The sequence below is a fragment of the Stigmatopora nigra genome, chromosome 5 (genome assembly GCF_051989575.1).
Source record: "Stigmatopora nigra isolate UIUO_SnigA chromosome 5, RoL_Snig_1.1, whole genome shotgun sequence".
In the NCBI taxonomy this organism is placed as follows: Eukaryota; Metazoa; Chordata; class Actinopteri; order Syngnathiformes; family Syngnathidae; genus Stigmatopora; species Stigmatopora nigra.
In genome coordinates, this window is record NC_135512.1 from 13,021,688 (window position 1) to 13,042,500 (window position 20,813).

At 38.2% G+C, this 20,813-nt stretch overlaps 1 protein-coding gene and 1 non-coding gene across 5 annotated transcripts in view; one reads left to right on the plus strand and one right to left on the minus strand.

The window, feature by feature from the left end:
* The window catches only part of ddah1 (dimethylarginine dimethylaminohydrolase 1), a 49,748-nt gene that overhangs the window by 11,027 nt on the left and 17,908 nt on the right, over positions 1-20,813 (minus strand). For 3 of the 4 annotated variants that reach the window (XM_077716712.1, XM_077716711.1, XM_077716710.1), the window contains 2 exons: positions 1,639-1,738; positions 1,111-1,184 (listed from right to left, as the gene is read on the minus strand). In XM_077716712.1, the coding sequence (XP_077572838.1) occupies positions 1,111-1,184; positions 1,639-1,738 (174 nt within the window). Of the gene's footprint in view, positions 1-1,110; positions 1,185-1,638; positions 1,739-3,328; positions 3,435-20,813 lie in introns of those variants that run through there. The other variant, XM_077716713.1, reaches the window with a different exon arrangement.
* Positions 276-346, plus strand: trnag-gcc (transfer RNA glycine (anticodon GCC)). Its single transcript has one exon. It is a non-coding gene; the product is annotated as a tRNA-Gly (tRNA).

The window sequence follows — 20,813 nt, forward strand, 5'->3', positions numbered from 1 at the left end:
GTTGTTTACCTGTCTATTCTAGAGATGTACATGATGCGAAAAATTTCATACATAATGCTTCTTTGCTTCATATAGTTTCAAGGACGTCATCTTTAAAATTTTATCGGGAGTCTGACCAGTTTTCGCAAATGTTTCCGTTGATTAAGTATCAAATTTAACATTTTGATAAAGAGCAGTTTTTGAATGATATGGAAGTTTAGCTTTGACCCTTAATTTTCTTAGTATGTTGTGTACTATTTTACATGATTGACCTTCACATTACAGATCTTTGACAGGCATTGGTGGTTCAGTGGTAGAATTCTCGCTTGCCATGCGAGAGGCCTGGGTCCGATTCCCAGCCAATGCACTGTGTTTTTCCACTTTCCATTTTGTTACCTGTCTATTCTAGAGATGTGCATGGTGCGAAGAATTTCTCACAAAATGCTTCTTTGCTTCATATAGTTGCAAGGATATAATCTTTGAATTTTATCGGAAGTCTGACCATTTCTCGCAAAAATTTCCGTTTATTAACTATCAAATTTAACATTTTGATGAAGAACAGTTTTTGAACAATAAGGAGTTTTTGCTTTGACTCTAAATTTCCTTAGTATGTCGTGTACCATTTCACATTATTGACCTTCCCATTGCAAAAGGTTAACAGGCATTGGTGGTTCAGTGGTAATTTTTGCTTGCCATGCGAGAGGCCTGGGTCCGACTCCCAGTCAATGCACTGTGTCTCTGGTTTCCTACTTTTAATCTGTTTATTCTAGAGATGCAAAATTACAAAGACATGCTGCTTAACATTTCTCACAACCTCCTTCATTGCTTCATATATTTGCAATGATGTCATCTTTGAATTTTATCTGACGTTTGACCAGTTCTCGCAATAGTTTCCCTTTATTAACTATAGAATTTTACCTTTTGATGAAGTTCAGTTTTAGAACGTTAGGGAACTTTAGCTTTGACTGTTAATCTTCTTACTATATTGTGTACTTTTTAACAATATAGCCTTTCCAAAGGCATTGGTTCCTCATACTTTTTGACATTTCATATCTGATTGCCCAGGTCATAAAGATAAGCTTGCTTTAATCATTTGGTCAATTCCAAGAACCACTTTATCATTTATCATACCTTAAAAGCATCAGCAAGGATCTCAGCTCCTCTTTGATTGGTTCGTTTGGAAAGGCCGACAAAGAACTCTTGACCTACAAAGAAGAACAGAGAAAGATCCAGCTGAACAAACAAAACGTATTCTCAATCTTCACCACCCACATGCTCTGTAAATTAAAAAAAAAACACTAATACATTTATATTTAATACAAAAATTATATACTTTGCAGTTTAGGGATTGGTTTTTAACTGAAACAAAGGACGGACTTTCTCGGTCAAAGTGTGTTTTCCCTTATTTCTGTAGTGGATTTAGTAGTTGTTGATTTTGGTGGCGATTCTGATAAAAGCGCACAACTGCTATTTAATGTCCTTAATGTTCCTTTTTTTCCTGTTTATAAATAATACATGCCAATGACTAAATGAACATCAAAGATTAGATGAATTTCAAATTACTTTTTGAACACTATCAAAGTGTCAAGTAAAGAATCAATTAAATGAGATTTAGTTTAATTAGAAATACAGTGGACGTAAAACACTCATTTCACTTACCTGTGAAAAGGACATCTCCTCCATCCAATGTGGCATTCTCATCAGTCATTTCTACAATATTCAGATTCAGCTCCTTCAAGGCACATTTCATTGCTTCTGTCTGGATTGACAAGAACAAAACAAAAATACATAAAAATCAACCATCGGCATCAATATCAACAAACCAACAGAAGGGTTATCTAACAGTGAAATGTTTCGAGAGGAAAAAAACCCACTTGTACACGTGTAGGGGAATGTTATACAGTCTAGTTCCATTGAACAACACGTAAACAGGATGAAGAAAATCATTCTGAAGATCTTTCTGGATTACTTAACTGCAAATTAGTTCCTGCGAGACCAGATGCTATGAAATAAGTCCCTTTTTTGCAATGACATCATTGTAATGAGCCCTGAAATGATGTCATTTCATAAGTTAATACTACTGGTTAAAACGGACCGACTCGAGATCAAATAATTTTAACAGTGCCCTATCCTGATCACATGTTGGGTCATTTATCTTATTTCTATCTCTCCGGTATTTGTAGGGAAAAGATGACAACCTGGATTAGTAGGGTATATTACTATGAAATGCTTTACTGAGATGGAAGATGGGAAAACTGTGTATTTAGCTGCATGTCCTCTGCATGAACTCAGACCTTGAGGAGAGAAGTTCTTAGTTTGGGCTGCTTCATGGCTGATCTGCTCCCTGACCGCCCAGTGTGATTTTACTGTCCTGATTTGGGGGTGGGGTGGTGGGGTGGTCCTACAGGACTAGTTTCCAAGGCCAGGCATGAGAGCATCAGTGTTTCCACAAGCCCTATCTCATTATGACCTCAGTTTCTTTATTGTGCTTTTTAGCCAACACAATGTTTCTGCATCCACTTATTTATGGAAGTCCACACAATTAGCATTCATGTACAATAGCGTGCATTTTCAATATACCAATTTTCCATGCTGCTCCAAATCATAGATTCAATAAATGAAACCCCAAAGAAAAGTTGGTCTCAGAAAAAAGTCATTCGCTTCTTAGTTTTAAAAATCTTGAACATATGATGTTCTATATAGTGTGGGACCACATTTAAAACATCAGATACTTTGTTATTCTTTGGGCATCGCATTAGTAATGCAGTAAGCATAAAAAATATTTGCTGGAACTCCATAGCGGGTTCCTTTACCTAAGCTGCCAGGCATTTCCTATGACATCACTTTAAGAGATAAGGGACAAAGGATTTTAGCACCACAATTAGCCTAATGTCAATCCATACAGAAGAACTGTATATGTATGGTTTCTTTTCCACGTGTAGTCAAGAACAAGTGAATTTCGAAATGCAACTCAATTTAAGTGATGTATCATCTCAATCAGTTATCGAAGCTGCTAAATGTGTTACTAGTGTTTAGTTGGTGTCATTACTGTGAATTAAAATTCATGTTCCATATCCTATTTTGAAGATTAAAAAAAAGTTGACCTTACTGCAAACAATTCTATAGTAGCTAGCGTTTATTTAGCATTCACATTTTTGAGCGTAATATATAAACACTACTTTTAAAGTCCCATGGAAAGCCTTGGTTTCCTTCACAGTCCTCCATTCTCCAAACCTACTTTGTTTATTCCCTCACTTTTTTGTTACTACCAAATTCCCCATGCTCTCTCAACCTTTGCGGAAGGGTTAGAAATGCTCCAACTGGCACACCCCAGCTGCAAGTGGATTACCTCTCAATGTATGAGACACCTAATAGCCCAGCTTCCATCGGTGCCAACTCATTTCGCAGGATCATTGTTGTCTAGTCCCGTCCATAAAAACGTTCCATCTGAGAATTTGGCTAAGCAACATAAGGTTACCCGGCACCCTGCTTTAAACAAAAAAGGCCTTTTAAAATTCATGCAGGGCTTTTCAGGGCAATTGGTGTGCAGGCAGCATTCTCTGTGTTCGAGCTCAGTAAAAGAAACATGGGGCCAGAATAGCCAGCCTTTTATTTTTGGCTTTTTCTTTTTGTACCTTTTCTTTACATCCTGAGGATATCACATGAACACTCAAACTACTAAAAAGGACCACGTGACTGCTTGAACTCTGCCTTTGGGGAAATGGAACAAAAGTCATCCCAAGATTCATCCTCGGATAGCAGAGAAGAGAAAGGTTTGCTTCGATACTGGGAACATAAATATCAATCCAATAAGTGTAGACTATAGACTTTATGGTGGATCACTGGTCATAAGTTCTGCCTTACAGTTCAGAAGTTTTGAATTTGAATCCTTCCTGTGTGAAGTTTGCCTGTTCACACCATGCCTGCGTGGGTTGTAGGTCAGATAGTCTCTGAACAACTCAGAGAAAGAGACATAGCCTTGTGCCTACCCAACTTTCAATTAGCTGGCTGCTGACTCACCTCAAAAAGGGAAAAACCTTTGAGTTTTGAAAATACAACGATTCTGCTTACACCGTGAGAAGTTACCGAAATCTAGATTCTTGACATAATCAAATTCTCAAAATGGGCTTACATCCCTTGACACAGGACAGCAATGGATAGCCAAATATAATAAAAACAGAAATACAGCGAGAAAAATAGACATGTATCCTGTCACAGGAACTTAAATCTGAAATGCCAACTACTCATTTAGTTAAAAGTGAAGGAAAGCAGATCTTCCATGGAAAGCCCTTGCCTAATCCAAACAAATCTTCGGTGTATGTAGGAAAATACCTGTGGTTAACCAAGTCATGACACCCTCACATCATGCAACACTCCCACCTTGCTTAACAGCATTACATAATCATTAAGAAGTAGGTCAATTTGAAGCTATACACAGTTGCAGGACTGGAGACTTTCATACCACATCGACCACACGGATCTGGCAGCTTGCCTCGAGTAAAGGAGCTGCTTCATTCAAACACGTTGTACAGTCTATCTTCTCTCATTTCAGACACCTGGGACATAAAGACTGTATGCAGGTATATTCAACAGCATGTTTCTACTTGGACACATTGACCGTACAGTCATCTAATTTTGGGATGACACCTAAAGATGCTACAAACTCACTTCAACTTCCAAACTAGATTTAAAACTACATGGTCTTAAGTCAGTTCAATCAAGGCTTCAAAACTCAAGGTTGCTTTGTGCTTTTCACTAATCATAAAGCTAGTTTTCTCTAGGCCAGTGGTTCTTAACCTGGGTTCGATCGAACCCTAGGGGTTTGGTGAGTCGGTCTCAGGGGTTCGGTGGAGCCTCCACCACGAAGGTCAAGACATATCGACTCATCATGTCTATTTAGGATAACATGCCCCGCTTGACCAACAATGGCTGCAGATGATCGCATGACATTGCTTAACCAATCAGTGCTGTGAGGAATTTATACATCTTGAATTTGAAAAAAAAATCCTATTTTATTTTACACTAAAGTAGTTTTGAGTGAATGTGCATATGAAACTGGTGGAGTTCGGTGAAGGCGCATATGAACCTGGTGGGGTTCGGTAGCTCCAACAAGGTGAAGAACCACTGCTCTAGGCATATAGATGGGTTTTCAGACTATGAGGCACATTTTTGACAGGAAATCTCAATTTGGTCGTAAATGTGTAGGCTGTACTGGATTTGGGATCAACTTGATTTTAACACAATACAGAACATTTGATTCAAAGATTGAGTCTCCATGTCATTTGTAAAGCATTCATGCAATAATTTTCTGAACCTTATCACATGTTACTACACTGAGAACACCAGGCTAGAACACTATTTCTTAGAAGAATATTCAAATCTGTTTCCTCTACTTAATAAATTGCCCACACACGCACAAAGAAGTTTGAAGCTCTTGATATGATTTTATTGTGTAATAACTCAACTTCCTACTATGTAGTAAGAAGGTAGTGTTGTTCTGTTCTATTATTTCCTCACGGGAAACCCAAGTGGGAAACATTACATGCTATCCCCTTTGCCATTCTTTGCTTGAAAGACATCCAACCACATGCATGAAGGGTAAAGAAGGCCTCAAGTCTCAAGGTTCAAGGCACGTGTCGCAATAAAAGTCATCAGCCCTAAAATCCATTTTTGTGGGCTCTTGGACATTTATGTGGAACATCAGTTTGTTTTGATTGTGTTCAAGAATACCAACGCAACTTTGAGTTAACCGTTTGTTTGTATAACAGCAGACTGATTTATTGGCTTGTGTTCTTATTTTGGCAGTTTACTTTTCTTTCATACAGAGTTTATGGAAAATGATTCTGTTCAATCTTCACTTTTAACCAGTACTAGTATTACTTAGCCTATTACAATTATATATGTACTTTATTGACATCATCCAGGGAATACCAAATATTAATCTCCATTTTGCTTATCCTTATAATAGAAATATTAGTTATACAGTCAAAGATGGAACGGCTCCCACCAAGAAACCTCAAGCTTTGAATAGAAGGCTGAGTTTTTCATAAATATATCGGCCCGATATCCTTTTAATATGAACACCATACAAACAGGTATGAGACACACGAGAATCGATTCTGTGGCATCGATTATGGGAAAATATAGCCCAAATTGTGCTTAAAATGAATCTTACATAAGACACTCAATGAACAACATCATTTTTCACTTCCAACAAGGACACTGTTTTCCTACAAACAGTAACATATATGTACACTGTCGTCTGCCATACATATACCGTATACATAAATGGTCTACATACTATTTGCATGCCACGATACATTAAAATACCATATCTCTAACAGCACCAAAATATAACTGTCTATTTTTTGTATTTTCCTGAAGCTTTTGCGCAGGAAGGTGATATGAGAAGCACATATGCAGCAAATACAAGGATGAATGATTATCTGACTTTCAAACAATAGGGGACATGTTTTATTCAGCATCATTACACTGTTGTTGAATAATTAGACCTACTGAAGTTAGAAAACAAAAGAGAAAGTACTGTTACTGTCCTGTGCATGTGCCAAGGAGAGTTTTAGAAGCACATATGGTCATGTTGAGGCACTAAATGAATGGAAAGTGGAATTCCTGACAACTGTCACAAAAAGTTGTTTTCCACATAATTGCTCAGGCTTTCCGAGCGATGTGGTTAACCAGTGGTTATTACTCTTACAGAATCAAAACTTGGCATCCTTCTCTCATGTGCCAAGGACTGTTCAATTGAGTCTATGAGAAGGAATCCCCATTGTTTGTTTTAGATCCACCAGATAAGGCCACACAAAACCAAAGCAAAAAACCCAAAACTCCTACATATTAAAGTTGTTTCAACATATGTGAGGCCCAAAGTGAACTCCAGGAGAGAATCCTCAACCACCATAAGTACGTTTATTCTAATGTTTTGAAGTTCTACCTATTGCATGCAGGAGAAAAAGTGGTTTAATGCATTAACTGGAGAGAATATAGAATGTAAAGCTTCAACAAAAGAAGGAAAGTATGTATGAAGTATTCCTTTTTGATTACTTTCATTCCACACTGAGAATCACTCCAAGTTGAGTTGAGGTAGTATAGAAAGGAACAGACGTTGAGTCAAGGCTGAATTCTATCATATGTAAAATACCAAACAGATTAAGTAATCAACGTGCAGGATAATATTTTCAGCGAGGGTTTCTAATGTTTGTGTCAGATACCTCCACGTCACTTCTAGTGTTAGGCGTTGCAGTGAAACATCAATTCAACAGATGTGGAACAAGCAGATGAAAAATGTTATGCAGCAACAAAGTGAAATTTCCAGATGATCCATTAAAAATAAATTCATTACATTAAACTATTTTTATCTGATAATGGGAGGCACTAGCGTCCAACTCAAGAGTTGATATCTTTTATACTCAAAAGTAGCGGCCCAGCGGATTAGTGGTTAGCACATCGACCTCACAGTTCTGAGGTTATGGATTTGAATCCAGGTCGGTCCTCCTGTGTGGATTTGCATCTTCTCCTTGGGCCTATGTGGGATTTCTCTGGGTTCTCTACTTTAAATTGCCCTTGGGTATGAGTGAAAGTGTGAATATTTTTTTTTTCTCCTCGGGCCCTGCAATTGGCTGGCCAAACATTCTCCAACTGGTGAAGTCCCTAAATTTAAGAATTCTGACTTCAATGGATTTGAGAAGTCATTACTTATGAGCCCATTTCTATTCAAACTGAATTGTTAGGTATCTGATATCTGTTCTGTTGTTGAAAAATTAAATAAGTTAAGCCTTCTAACAACTTTCAAAGCATATGAGTTATGTAGAGTTTGAAGAAACTACTTGATGCCTTGCATTTTTATTGTTGCTCAAATATTCCAAAGATTGATGCCCTTTGCTTTCTCTCTCTTCTTCAGAATACTAAAAACAGCCTGGACTGTGGAGTGCGTTCCACTGAAGAAAAACAGCATAATACCACATGGTTACGCCCACGTTTTTAAAAGAATGTGATGGATGGCTCCCAAAGTGGAAAAAAGCAGGAGGGTATGCCCGGCAAAGACTAGACTAACCGTCTATTATGAGGGATTTCCCAAAACAGCCTTGTAATATGAGACAAAGAGAAAGGGTCTGAAGTGGAAAACTAAGAAAAGAACTATAAGTTCTAATCTTGAAAGGGGAAAATTATTATGGGCCAAAAGATTCCCCAAATATTGGCAATGACGGACTTTTCCGGACAGTTGTTTTCCATCTCTGCAGGAAGCAAGCGGTCAGATGCTAAACAGCCGGGACAGATCAAGTCGACTTGAAAGACATAACCATGTGGACTATTTATCCGTCTGACTATCCTTTCGTCCTGGTTCATCAATAATGGGACTTCTACCTAGTAAAGCTCCATTTGCCAAAGCTCACCTGACTGGTCGACAGTCAACACTTCTGTTCGCTAGTTCTGTGCTTTAAAGTAGGAAAACTACTACATTTATCTTTGGACAGTATTTTCTGCGGGTAGTGTTGTTTCCTCCCACATCCCAAAAACATGGATGGAAGTGCGGTTGCCCCTCGGTAGGAGTGTGAGCATGACTGGTTGTCCGTTTCCTTGTGTCCAGCGATTGGCTGACCACTAATTCAGGGCGTCCCCCATCTGGTGCCCATAGTTGGCTTGGAGAGTCTCCATCACACCCATTGTGCGAACAAAAAGCACAAAAAAGGAATGAATTAAAATTTAAATCCAGGCATGTTTGGAGTAGGTTCCCCAACACAGTGAGAGAACTTGATTGCCAAAGCTTGGTGCTATTACCGAAGAACAGTTTAAGGCTTGCCGTGGGTGTTGAGATTTAAAGGTGATGAATAGCCACAGTGTGCTACAATAAAGCTGCTGTGCGAGGGCTGGCGCTGACATCCATTAGCTCTATGTTCATCAAAGACTATGGCTATACTGATATTTCTTAAATACTAATATTTATAAGAGGACTTCATCCACTGCACTATTAAAAGTCAAGGCAAATTGTATTTTCATATTGTAGTGACTTGTTTTTTAATCGTAAGTGCCTTGATGGTTTCAGAGTCCACTGTAGAGAACATGAGAGGGAATTATGATGTTTGGCCATTCTGATATGCTGAGTGAGGCGGACGTAACAAGGAGTGTTGATGTTAATATTGCTTAACAAAGCTTATTTAGATCAATTAAATCTTTCTGTGTAACATCTCCCTGTGTAACATAAAATAATAACAATAAATAATATATGGATACCTGAGTTTTATGGTATGGCACATACTTTATTTGGTTTTAAATTTTGCCAAATTTGGATGAGATCTGTTGTACGGAAATAATAGTAATTTTGTAATGCTAAGCGACAGATAATTTATGCAGTATAACAAACATTTTCAGCATAATATAGAATAAAAACGTTTGCCAGAAATACGACAGTATAGGCTCGACTTTCAGCATTAGCTTGAATGGCGATAGAAAAGAAGGAGGGAAAAAGGAGCTTCATTATTGTGTACAGGTAAAAAGGATTTTTGGTGAGTAAAATATGACTAAAATCCTAAATAATATTTCTATTATATGAGGTTATTATTGATGATTTTTATGTGTTTATTGCAGCTGTAGTTGCAATAGAGGTTTATAGCCATAAAAAAGTTTTTGAGGGTTGGATTGATTCAGACAGCTGAAGGCGTCGCTAGAAAATTCATCTATATACATATATATCAATGAGTTCAACTTTACTTCACGCCATAAAGTCAGCTTAAATAGGTCCAGACAGAAACCAATTATCAGAATCAATTCAAACAAGTGCACAGTTCCTAGAATTTGGAGCTAGTGTAAAGTCAACACCATCTATTTTCCCTAACCTTATGATAACTTTGCCAGTAGTTAGTTCATTCCAACTTGTCTTTGAAGCTCCAAATGTAACCCATATGTGTTCTATGATGGCCTGCTCTACTATGCATTGCTGTGGACTGGGCTCACAAGGCCACAGAACACCCCTAAGCATCCACTCAATAACATTACCACTACTGCAGTGAAATGAGACAGACTGTAATGGAAACAACGCACTTTCCAGACACTTGAGGGAATAGCAAACATCTCTGCTTGATCCATGTAAAAGAGAGAAGAAATAGAGACTACCAACCGTGGGCTCCCACCCACATGGTTTGTCTGGACAACGGAATGTCGTGTCTTTCAAAAAAGAACTAGGTCACTTTCAGAAGATATTAGAGATTATAAAAGGAGATCATTTTATCTAAAATGATGATGATTATTGATTCAAGTTTTATTTATTCTATTTAATTCTGACAGCAATATACCACAATTCTGTTTTTTTTCCGCATACCAATCACTGTGGGATCCAACAGCTGACTGACAGCCTGTATGTAAAGACCTTGTAAAGAATGTTGCCATAATTAAACACACTTGTGCAACTGTCAGGCTATGGAGAATTATACATTTGTAAAACCACTGAGAAAGGGGGCTGATTAGGCTGTCATTTTGCTTACAGTCCTCCGTACTACAAAGATTACACAATCAGATCAATCACAGAGCTTTCCAAACTTTAAATGATCCTGAATTGGAAAGCTTGCATTTCACTACTTTTCTGTGTGAAGCCCTAAAATCTAATTTGTCTATATACATTTTAAGTTACCTGGCACTACAACAGGATTTATGTAAATACAATTATGTAATGTCAAAAATCCAGGACAGGTCTCTCTTGGCATTTATTACAGCTCAAGTGGAGTGTTCTGGTAGGCGTTTTGCCTCTAGTCTTCTTCTGAAGGACAGAATTGTTGAGAGTTTGTTAAGGGAAAATAACTGTTGTTCGCCTTCTTAAAAAAATCTTGTATTTCATAGATCTGCACCATAACTCACTGAATTTCCACACCCAATGCTTTCATGGATAGCCTCGTTGCATGAACCCCTAAGTGTTCTCAGATGCATCCAGTCCAGTTGTGATCGATTCAATAACTATAAAGCTGAATGCCCAGGATAGTTGAGATTATACACAGGCATGGTAAATGATCATTTGAACCTTTTGATATAGCAGCTGTGGTTGCGATTAGACAAACAAAGTGAATGTATTATTGCATGAAATTCATCTAAACAAACTTTTAGCTATTGTACCTTTAGGAACATAGCCTGTATTTTGCTGGTAACACGAACACTTCATCTCAGGTGGGGTTTTTTCTCAGACAGAGTAATTAGGTTATTATTAATTGTATGTTAGGATTTAATACGAAAGACTAATAGTCATAATTTAAATTAAAAAACAAGAACATAGTATATTATGCTGTGAAACAGCCAACAAGTGATCCTAAACTTGGCCTAAACTGTTAAAGTAACTGTTAAAACCTCATCATCCATCAATGTTTGGCATATTTGTGACTGTCGAAAAGTAAAAATGGCAATGTGGCAGTGATGTGCTCCCGACATGATATTGATTTGACACTCCTTAACCTGACTTTGGGAAAAATAGCACAGAACCACTAGTCATCTTTCAGTTCAGTTATAAACTGTAGTGCATCACATTACAATCTTGGACTTTTCAATCAGTATCTGTCCATCTGATAACATACACTGCCCCTCAAAGCTCTTAAACCTCATCATTCCTGGCATTCTCAGGATTCTGGATGTTGTGACCTCACTGGGTGAAGGATGCATTAGGAAAATAGCCTACGGCAGTGCCTTTGCTTTGACATGGAAAGTTAAGCTTGCAAAGAATGAATGACTATGTGCAAACTTGACTGTGGCTGCACTTGTGAGAGAGAACAACAAGTTTCCTATGCAAGAATGTTTTCACTTGGCTGTGCAGATGGGCCTGAAGTGCAAATTCCAGATGCAAGTGTGAGTGAGTATACGGTTCATGACTGTCTCACCTGAGTGAAATGTTTTTTATGTACATGCTCAATGATTCTCCACCTTGTCCTAACAGATTCAAACTTCCGGATGCCCCTGTGCGAGGGTGAACTTAATAACCCTGAAAATGTGAATAGTTTGCTAAAATACAGTATAATAAAGGTAAATATTGTATATAAATAAATACAGTTAATATTGAGCAACAATCCTAACCATGACGATGAATAATTGAAAATATTTAGAAATGATTAGTTTTCGTTCCATCTGATTTAAAAAAAGAAAATTACCGGTGTTTGCGAGCCGTAATAAACACCCCCATCTTCCCTTGTCCGATTTAGACTAACACATTGTGTCTTGACTTATGGCTTATATAGTGAATTTATTTGACCAAATAGGAGCCCAGTCCTGGAACAGATTAAGTTCGTATGTCGAGGTACCACTGTATTGTACTGTTGCCAATACTTGAAAAATAAAGTTTAATTCAGGGGGGCCCTATCCAGTCTGTTTTCCATGTCTCCCTCCACCAACACACCTGAATGAAAAAATATGGATTGGTATCAAGCTTGCTGTTGATCATTTTATTCAGGTCAGGTAGAAGAGGGAGACATGGAAAATAGACTTGATAGGGGCTCTCCAGGACCGGACTTGGCTACCCCTGGCTAATTGTTATGGCCTGACTTAATCATCAATCAATTATATCAAAATCACATGTTGAAGTCTGCAGCAAAAATAAAGGAATTCCCTTCTCACTGTTTCCAATTCTTTGGGTGGTGGCTGCTCAGGCCACACAAACTTTTGTGGGTGGATACTTCATGTCTAGATTGACACTAACCTTGTTTATATTTCACCTTGAGTCTGTAAATGTCAGGTAATTCAAAGAACAGAAAAGTAGGTTAAGAATGTTGAGGAGGGGTGATAACTTACCTTGAAAAGCAATTATATGGGTCTTTGCTTTATGGAATGTTCTTCCAAGCAAAGTGATCCATTAGGTTTGGTAATCAAGCTTTTACTCCGTTCATGTGTGTGTGTGTGTGTGTGTGTGTGTGTGTGTGTGTGTGTGTGTGTTTGTGTGTGTGTGTGTGTGTTTATAGTGGGAGTATTGGAGTAGTATGCCTCTCTATAAATTATATCGTTTTTAAAAGGGCCCGTTGTGATTTCTTAGGGTCATTTCTGCAAATTGCATATTGAATGAATGAGGGTGCGCATAAATAACTACAAAATTTGGTAATACCAAACAACACACAGCGACTCATATTTACTAAAGCCAACAATACCAAACACTAACGTGCTCTCGTAGAAATGACTACATTTTAGATTTATGAAATGACTGAAATGCATCACTTTTGAATTATCTGGCAGGGGAAAATGGGAAAAATGGTTTAGCCTAATAATCAGACACTGAAAAAACTACAGTGGAAAAAAAATATAAGCACAGATGGCTTCCTTTTACATAATGAAAGGAACCATTTGGTCAGGACCGCAAGATGCGTATGGGGAATTTATCAAAACAAACTGGAGGATGCATATACTTTTCCAGCTGCAAATTTCAATGAGCTATTGGAAAGGACATCTAATCGAACCGACCTGTCATATATGGTTTGACTGCATTGGCCATCTAGGATTCATGCATTAATGTGAGTAGGCATTCTTGAGAAACATATTTGGATGTTCTCAAAAATATTTTTCACAGTAGGTGAGCATTTGCTATCATGAAAAGATGTCAAGCTCAAAGATGGATCAGGAAAGCTAAAGTTATATTAAAAGAAAGTTCCTACGTTACTACTTGACCTAACATCATTCCATTCCACTGGTCTATGCCAGCAATATACACAAACACCAAGAACCTCCTGGTGGTAGGTTTGATCTGAAACATTTTTGGAATTCTTCTAGCCGCCGATCCAATACTGATTTTCGTCTGAACGATCTGAAGAGTAGAACCATACAGGCACATTATATCAATCCTGCACGAACATTTAGATCGAACTATTTTTCCTCCTTAGGGGTGAATAAAAGGAATTCTAGTTTATGGGAGCAAACAAAATACAATTGCACCAAGTATGTTCTTCTTTCTACAGGCAATGGGCTTTTTATTCTACCGAAAAGTCCACAAATATATTCAAATAATAAATAAAGAGGTGAATAGTCATGTCAGCCCATGAATCTAATGTTAATTATGTTGTAATATTTTAGTGCACACTTTCTTTGGAGTGGGAGAAAATGATTCATAATTGATTGCCGCTTGAAATAGAAATTGAGAAGACATTAAGCAAAGCATCGATTAAGGTTACAAAGTACCACCCAGAAGAATACATTGACTTAAATGCTTCTTGGTAAACTAGATGAATTGCTTTGGAAAAGTTTTGAAAATGGCAAAGTAATAATCAGTGACAAAGAAACATGAAGAATTTCTCCAACTTAATAGACTGAACATTCCCAGCAACATTTACATTAAACAGTGGAAATCAAGGCCAAATGTTGTCTTGCGCAGTCACCCCAGAGAAAAATGATCTGACTTGAGAGATCATTGCAAAAGCTTTCCAAATCCTTTACAATTCGTTATGATTTGTAGCCCAGTCTTTTTAGGACTTTTCCCAAAGATGTCGGTGGCTCCCTTGTTATCACTCTGATGTCATGGACCCAATCTCAGAGAGTTGAGTACAGGGTAGGAGAGTTTCCCTATAGGCAGGCCTAAAGGAAATATTCCCTGACAAACTATGGTAAGGATGACAAGACAAGCTTTCCCACGGCATACTTTTTACTTTTATTTGAGTACATTTGTGAAACGGATATGCTGCTTTTACTCTGCTACTTTGGTCATGACCATACACTTGTAATAAGAAGTCCTACGATCACACTAGACCAGACATGGGCAAACTACAGCCCGCGGGCCAAATACGGCCCGTTAGGCTTTTTAATCCGGCCAGCTGACGTTGTCCTAATAGTTTTTTTTCCCCCAAGATGGCGCCATTACGTGGAAGCCAGTGGGAGTAGCTCTGTCCATTCTTATTTGTTTTTTGTGTTTTACGGCCCCTCCCCTTTTTTTAAATTACATTTGAATATTTCTCAATACATTTCTTTTTACTTTACTTTGTACTTTATACTTTAATGATGAGTGATGAGTATGTTAATACTTTAGTCCTTTTTTCTGTTTATGTTTCATATGTACTGTTAACGGATGCACTTTTTTATATGTTATCGTATCTTGTGCTGGCCCATCTGTCAAATTTTTAAAATCAATGTGGCCCCCGGGCCGAAAAGTTTGCCCACCCCTGCACTAGACTGTTCAAACACGTGGCATCTTTTAACACTTAAAAAAAAAAACACTTCTCAGAGAGCCTTGGCATTAACATTACTTGAAAGCATGAAATTATGTACCAAATACCACATTCTGTATTATTATCACATTATTTTAAATGATAAATTAATCAATAAAGACTAGGGTGGCTACAGTTAGACGAAAATGATGATGATAATATTGTAATCACAGGCAAACTTTCCCAATTTGCCTGAATCACCGGGCCTACATTTCTGCCATATATTCTTTGATGTTTATCTGTCATTATGAATGAAATTATAAACGCCAGTGTTGATGAGTATTGTACTTGGTATCTTTGAGTATTGTTGTGAAACATACTATAGACGAATGACTTCAACGAACACTTAAAGGTTCAGAGATCCCATTGATGTGAACCTGGAAATATATTTTTAACATGTGAAGAAGAGAAAAATAATGAGGGATTTGGCGTGAACTGTAGACAAAGCAAGACGCTAAGCAAGTGGACTGTCATACGAGTTAAAATGTCACCATATTTCATAATATATAGCAGTGGTCTCAAACCAGTTCCACATAGGGCCGCAGTGGGTCCTGGTTTTTGTTCCAACCGATCCAGTAACGACATTTTAACCAATCAGGTGTCTTTAAAATAAGTAGCACCTGACTCTAATTAACTGATTGAACTTGCAAAAGGTATACTTGTTGAGTTGGAATGAAAACCTGCACCCACTGCGGCCCTTTGAGGACCGGTTTGAGACCACTAATATATAGTATACAGCAGAGTGGTCCCTCTAACATCCTAAAACATGCAGGACCTAGGTATGAGTGTGAGCATGAATGCTTGTCTGTCTCCTTGTGCTCTGCAATTGGCTGGCCACCGATTCTTGATGTCCCATGTCTGGTGTCTGTAGTTGGCTGGGATAGGCCCCAGCACCCCCTGCAACGTTTGTGAGGATTACCGGTTTTGGAAAGTAAATTAATATTATGTGTGGGTAGATAGACAAAGAGAGTCACAACGTGGGTGTCTCAACAACATGAATATATACTGTGTCTGCAAAGTTTTTGTATTATGTAATACTCCCATTCAGGAAAGTTGTGTATAGTTAGTGCAGCTTGCCTGTTGTAAGATTGTTTACTTACCCTGGCCAATTTGGAAGCTGTTCACTGTGAGGGCTGAGTACATTGTTTTATTTTTTTATTTTTCTCTTTCAATTACTGACACTGGCTGGAGGAGTAATGTTGAGGAATGAGGTTTAAGCTAGAAAACCACTAAGATAAACCAAAAGTGCAGCTTGGTCTGGGTTGGCTACGGTCAAATAGAGTTGCATAACCATGGATGCTGCCAAGCAAAGAATGTAATCTTTTTCTTTTCTTTTTTTTTGGGTCAGGAATGTTGGTTTAATAACTGTTCCATTTTATTCCTGAAGAAGACAATTATTATCTGTAAGTGGCCAGACTTTGCCAGTTAATAAAGCAGTTTTATATTTAAATAAATAAATAAATAAATAAAAGTAATAATAACTTTTTATGATCACACATCTTTCTGTGAATTATCAGGTTGTGTTCCACGACTTGATGCTTTCATACAAAACAGTAGTTGGTTCCAGTTTATTTGAATTTTCTTTAGAACATTGTCACGATAGTGTCAAAATCATGTCACGTACCTCAGCAAAAAAGCAATCACGGTCTTTTTTTATTGGTACTTCACAACTAGCAAGCCTTCACCCAACCCACTTTAAAGTTCTGGTTTTTAACCATTTGATAGCACTTTATTTGAATGCCTCTTATGACATAGGTCTGTCATCAATATGAATGAATAGTTATGACAGATGTCATTAAGAGATATTCTGTAAAAATGTGACTTTTGATGTAAAATTTAGATTGTTACAATTGTCTTTGTGTTTAGGGTTAATATTAGTCTTACTTAATGATAGCTGTCATAAGCCTTCATTCATATTCATCACAATCTGACGACAACACCCGTACCGAATAGTCAAACACAGGAACGCTGAAGTGGGTTGCGTGAGGACTTGCCAGTTGACACATGATTGCTGGAATACCAATAAAATGTCTTGGATAGTGCGCTTCTTGCAGCAACAGCAAGGTTATTTTTGCACACGCTGGCCCGGTGAGGATATCCAATCTTATTACCACCGTAGCAGTGGATAATGCATGGTGGGAATTGTTGCAAATGATTCTAAACTATCAAAAAAAATATATATTTTCAAATGCTGCAAGTTTTCAAAGGTCTGCTTGAGTCTATTACCTGGTTGTTACTTTTTAACGGAAAATATCCTTTGAGAAATGAGAGATTTACCAAGACGACGAAATTTACTCATTGAGCATACTGTATCTTTTTCAGCAAGGACCACTACCCCCACCTCAAATTCAAATCATAGGGTTAGCAAATCGTCATTTTCTCACACGAGTTGATAAATGTAATAGTCGTTACAATCCCTATTCTGTATTACTAACATTCTCTTTGTTAGGTGTTCCAACTCTGCATCTTTGTATCATGAATGATGCTGTAGCTTTTTCAAAATCTTGTAAATGTAGTAATTACTTTTGCTTTAGGTTGCATGCTCCCATCCTTAAAAGGAAAGAAGAAAAAAACCAAAGAGGCAAGGTCCCTAATTTAATTCCCAGCGCTTACAACAACAGGTGTCCTTGACATATCTTCTTGACTCTAAACTGAAAAAAGTGCTTAGATCACAATGAGTCATAATTCATATTGGCACCGGGTTGTTACAGGGTAGACAAGTGCTCAGGGCTCAGCAGTATATTTAAAGACACCTTGACGCCATGCCGCCAGAACAAGAAAGTTCTAGTAACCTTACATGTGACTTTTGTTGTCACCTTCCAACTGTTGGGTGGGCCAGTTGTCATAAAGGCATCACACAACTGATTAATGATTAATTATTTTATCTCACACTCTGCGTCACAATGCCAGGTTCATAATGAGGGTGACTTGTTGATTTTGAAATGTGTTATTTGCCTTCAATGTGCCTGATTTACATATGTAATGCAACATCATTTCTCAAAGGGTGTCACCAGAATCATCATAATCAGCCATGAGAGACTCAATAGAGAGGCAAAATTAGAGCCAAGGATTGATCTATTCAAAGGGTTATGCAGAATAAGTATTTGTCCAACTGGTGTCAAACAAAACAAACTGAAGGGGGACATTTTTTCTTCATAAACCATAAATATGATCATATAAAAGCAGACATGTGGTCAGGGGATCGGAATGTGAGTTGGAGCACACTGGGAATGTCTCACAGGCTCCCAGTGTGTGCATGTGTGTCTTAGCTTAGACATAGGGCAGGTGTGCTTTAAACGATGGAAGAATTCCTGTTACTTTGCTGCCAATCTATTCTTACAGCTTCATTCTCAGTAGGACGACCAACTGCTGGCATCCAGATAACATTGAGCTACCATGAATCATGACATACCCCGAGAACCAACACATACAGAAGCAATGGTGTGGTTCTGGTGGACAATCTTATTTTTCCAAACATGTTTCTGTCATTATCATTCCTGAAGTGGCTCATGTTTGAAGTCAGATGGCCATACAACAGCCCAGTACTCACCCGCGTGTGAGTCTGATGGCTATGAAAAGATGATGAGGAAAGCAGGTGCTATGACTGAAATGACATGGATGACCACAAGCATGAAAAGAGTAGGGGGAGCAAGAAAAAAATGAGGATTTTTCTAAGCTTAGCTCTCTGACTAGACCACCACTCTTTTTGATTAGTTTCCATGACCACTTCCTCCCAGTTGTCTGATCAGTCAGTTCATCCATCTGCGGACTTGTTTATGTCTAGTCTAGACTTCAAGAGACAAAAGCACGAGTGTTCAACTGCTTTCATAGAGACAGCATACATGTGGCTAAACTTGGCAGAACAATAGGACTTGATACAAGGATCTTGATTCGACAATCTAAAATTGGTCTGACACTGAAAGTGATTTTCAAAAACAAACAAGAACACTTAACCTGTACTTCTCAACAGGATGAGTAATAGAAGACAATTTGCCTAATAGAAAGTCATTTAGCAAAAGCTCATTTATATTCAGCACTGTTTATTTTGGCTCGCGGGGTGCTGAAGCCTATCCCAGGTGACTGGGAAAAAGGCAGACTACACCCTAAAGTCGTCGCCAGCTAGTTGTAGGCATACACGGAGACATACAACCATTTGCAATGATGACAACAAAGGTTGTCGGCGTGGGGAGAAGAAAAACAAAGTTAAACCAGCGTCATTTAAATGTGATGACTCAGTTTTGACTGCTCGTAATGCATAATAGGCTATGTCAGGATGGGAATATTCACGTGTGCCCTTTAAAAAGAATCGGGGTGATGTCATTTTACTAGAGCAAGTGGACAGTTGGAGACTGGAGAGACAACTGTTTAAAGGTGCTGGATGGTAACCAGAGAAGAGGTGACTATGAGTAAGCATCACGTGGTTAATGTGGGCCATAGCAAAACTCAAAGAGAAAATACTGATGAGTTGTTTCTTGAGGATTTCATGACATCTACAAAAAAAAACATGCCGGGAGAAGTAATGAGTCAGACAAAAAAAGTCATCTTAGTGTGTGATTATGTAAGACAGAGAAAAGGAAGTTAATATACAACGTTTTTCAGACTTAGGATGCAACTTCAATTACCTCATTTATTTTTAGGCATTACAAGACTTAAGTGGCCCGGTGTGTGAGTGGTCAGCGTATAAGCCTCATACTTCTGAGAAGGGGGGTTTGATAGCAGGTTTGGACGTCTGTGTGTGTAATTTGCATGTTCCCTGTGGACACACTTGCTTGAATGTTGATTAAGTAATAATTCCGCAAAAAGGCCATCCTAGTTAAAGACTTAAAGTCAGCCTGCAAATGCATCCTGCTCTCATCATACCTCATATCTGGGAGTACTGTATTTTCATGACTATAAGGCACACTAAAACGTCTTACATTTTCTCAAAAAATAGACAGGGCACCTTATAATGCAGAGCGCCATGCGTAATCTCTCTAAAGCCTGACTGAGAACACTTATCGCCGACACGCTTCTTATATCGAGAGAAGGCGGACGTGGGTGGGGTCAGACGAAACGTGATGAAAGAATGCATTTTAATCCTAAATCATTCATTCATTTAGTACCATACGATTTATCCTCACAAGGATCAGGGGGGAGCTATCCAGCTATGGGAACTAGGGAAGGGACACTCTGAATTGGTGGCCAGGAAATCGGCGGGCACAAGGACATGGACAAATAATTTACCCAAGCATGCTTAGGAAAAACATGCAAAATCCATACAGGGAGATTTGTACATGGGATGGAACCCTTGATCTCAGAACTGTGAGGCGGACTGCTAACCGCTGAGGCCCGTCACACGTTTACTCATATCATTCTATCCATTACGGAAGTATTATGTGTTTAGATTTAACTTTACCACAGTAAATTCTGCTTCTTTGTTGTTGAAGATCAACATGCATTATTAAAAATTTAAACTATACTTGGTGGAATCAACCCAATGTTTCCTATGGGTCAAAAAATGACTGCATGATGTTGATTTGGGAATAAGCCTTCCTGCAGTGTTCCTGTACCATTTTGCGAACTAACTACTAGCGCAACAACTGCCCATCAAGAATCCAGTTCATCAAGGTGCCTCTTGACCAGTAAGACTCGGACCTGTGATCATCAACCGAGACTGCTGCAGGTGAATAT